This window comes from Sphaeroforma arctica (assembly GCF_001186125.1).
Source record: "Sphaeroforma arctica JP610 unplaced genomic scaffold supercont1.392, whole genome shotgun sequence".
Taxonomy (NCBI): Eukaryota; class Ichthyosporea; order Ichthyophonida; genus Sphaeroforma; species Sphaeroforma arctica.
The window spans coordinates 68,401-71,169 of NW_014040166.1; the positions used below are offsets into that span (position 1 = coordinate 68,401).

At 37.0% G+C, this 2,769-nt stretch overlaps 1 protein-coding gene across 1 annotated transcript; it reads right to left on the reverse strand.

The window, feature by feature from the left end:
• Positions 1 to 666: 666 nt before the first annotated feature.
• Positions 667 to 949, reverse strand: SARC_05853 (hypothetical protein; the record flags this gene model as incomplete). The annotated part of the gene is made up of 1 exon (XM_014300275.1): positions 667 to 949. The coding sequence occupies one exon, from the start codon at positions 947 to 949 to the stop codon at positions 689 to 691; it is 261 nt and encodes an 86-aa protein (XP_014155750.1). The 3' UTR covers positions 667 to 688.
• Positions 950 to 2,769: the final 1,820 nt, after the last annotated feature.

Consider the following 2,769-nt stretch of genomic DNA (forward strand, 5'->3'; position numbering starts at 1 on the left):
TATATATATAATAATAATAATATATATATATATATATATATATATATATATATATATATATATATATTATATTTATATATTATATTTATATACAAATATATATATATACAAAGCATTAAACCATTCTTCGCATTCAATCGTCAATCTAAACCCCACGAATTTTAGAATTATTTAATATTTCGGGCGTTTCTGATCGACATTTTATGAAACAAGGGGATCAGATTTTAATCGTGCGTCCTCTGTATACATATCCTAATCCATTCCTCTCACACTAGCTAATTGTTAACCGTTTTGATTTCAATCGAATATGTGCCGAAGCGATCACTGTTACTCGCACTTCAGGTGAGTGGGAGGTACAGTAGTTATCCCGCCACCAAACTACTTTCACCTGTAGCATATTCAGTTTACGTGTTAAATCGAGTTTCGGGCTACGCGAAATCTGTTTTAGGCATCGTACACGCGTAGTTGGATTGAAGTATATCGCTTTGCAATACACAGCGAATATATCGGCTTCTCGTCGGGTGTGGTCCAGGCCCAGTGCTGGAGTCTGGTACGTATGTTGTAATCGGTTCCACCTTAGTGTTTGACTGAGTACGCAATCGAATACTTTGTAGAAAATTTTTCTAATATTCGCAAATTGCACATCATTCGCGTACAACTGAAGAGGCGGCCAGATTTGCAAACACTTTCAGAAGCTGGAAAAACTGGGTATGGTCAAACTGTCGTCTAATGCCGTGTCGAACTCCATAGGCTTGTAGATATCGCTGATCATGGGCTCTCGGTATTCATCCGGATCCTCATTAAGGTGGATGGACGCAGCAGTGACATAAGTAGGCAATGTCGCCATGTTGACTAAGCTAATTATGAGAAGTTTCATTTTGTTCATCCAGACCTCATGTACCACAGGTTGATTCTGTCTGAGCAGACAAACTCTATTGTTGTCAGTCATCAAACTTTCGATTCCGATGGTATTTTAGTGGAGGCTTCTAAATGAATGCATTTCGCAATTGTTGAGTTCATTTGTATAAAATAAGAGTTTACAAATAAAATTACAAGATATACTTTTGTGTAGTCTACGCTGAAAGAAACAACACAGTCAACAGTCAATACTGTATACACAGACTTTCTACTTTACTCTCTCTCTCAGTGTGTGTGTGGAGTGGAGCAGTGGAGACTAGAGAGACAGTAGAGAGAGACTAAAACATATAGCACAGAGGTTTACAAGCAGCCGGCTTTCTATTCTTCATCATGATGTGTGTGAAAACATTGATGAAAATACTTTTCCTACTTTTAAGTTTTGTCATCAGAGGAGTGAGAGCCTGAGAGGACAGTTCGACAGAGGTGGCATTATATTTATAAATATATATTACACATCGCCTTCTAAATTGACAATTTTCAGATTGAAGGCTATATACGATTGTCATTTTTATTTATTTAAAAACAAACACCCCACTGGCCCACTCTCTAGAGAGAGAGAGAGAGTAGGCCACCTCACACCTGTCCCCGCCAAAAACAACATGTAATTTTTTCAAACAACTACCAGTAACACGCTCTTTTGTCATATTAACATGAAAAGTAACTTTTGTAAATTACAGCTGTATCGTGCTGAATGTACTTTCGAGAATGTAAGACAGACTGGAATGTGAACCCTGTGCAAGGGCCATGTGCCTTAGTACATACAGTAAGTAAATATGTTATGTCTTTTATTTAGAAAACAAATTGATTTTTTAAATTTAAAAATAAATAAAAGAAGCATAACAAAAAACGCTATTTGGTTTGTTTTTATAAAAAAAGGTGAAAAACATTTAAAAATAAATAAAATAGAGAAGTGTATTATCATAGCCTTCTTGTATAATTTATACATTTTTAATAGAGGACTGTGGTATTTTTGTATTTGTGTATTTTGTATCGTTCTTGTGTATTTCCAGTTAAAAAAAAACAATATTGAAAAGTCAAGAGGCTAAATAGACTTTTGTTTTTAAAAATAAATAAAAGAACAAAAAATATATATTGTGTACGTATGTAAATAATTCAGACTTCTTGAGTTCACGACTAAAAAAATGATACTCTGCGGACAACTCACAACCGACAGCGTCACAGCCGCGAGCCGTCGCCTGTCAGTGCATTGTTAAAAATGACTGAGAGTTTGTACTTCGGCATCGTCAAAAGCAAAATTATCATCAGTCAATTGATAGTGCACAGCTGTAATGAAATATGTACAGTCATCACAGCACCCACCGGTCGCTAACTCGTCGGTCATGTCGGTTATGTTGGTTACCAGTGTATCAACATTAGTATATTATTGTATATCCGTATGGGATATCAAATTCAATCACACAGACACTACACACACACGCAATTTGAAGCAAACAAGACAGAAAAGGAGAAGAGGAGAGAGAGTAGATTCAACACGTGGGAAATGTACAGACCAGATGGTTGAGGCTCAAGGAGTACTCTTTCTTCCATGCTCTTGACCTATGAGCTGTCAACGTCACGTTATTGTGCTTGTTACATTACTGCTGGGGAAAAAACAAACAAAATTATAGCTCCCGAGTTTCCGACCCCCAGACCCCAGTCCCCTACCTGAATTCTCGGACTTTGAGAATATTTTGGATGCCTATGCACTCTCAGAGGAAAAAGGAAGTAAAATACAATGGACAATTATTTATTATTAGTCTGCAGGACTGTGCTTCCTTCCCCCTTCCTCCACACACACCCCTGGAATATGGATTGTACCACTCTAATTTCGCTGCGCAACAGCTGAACAGC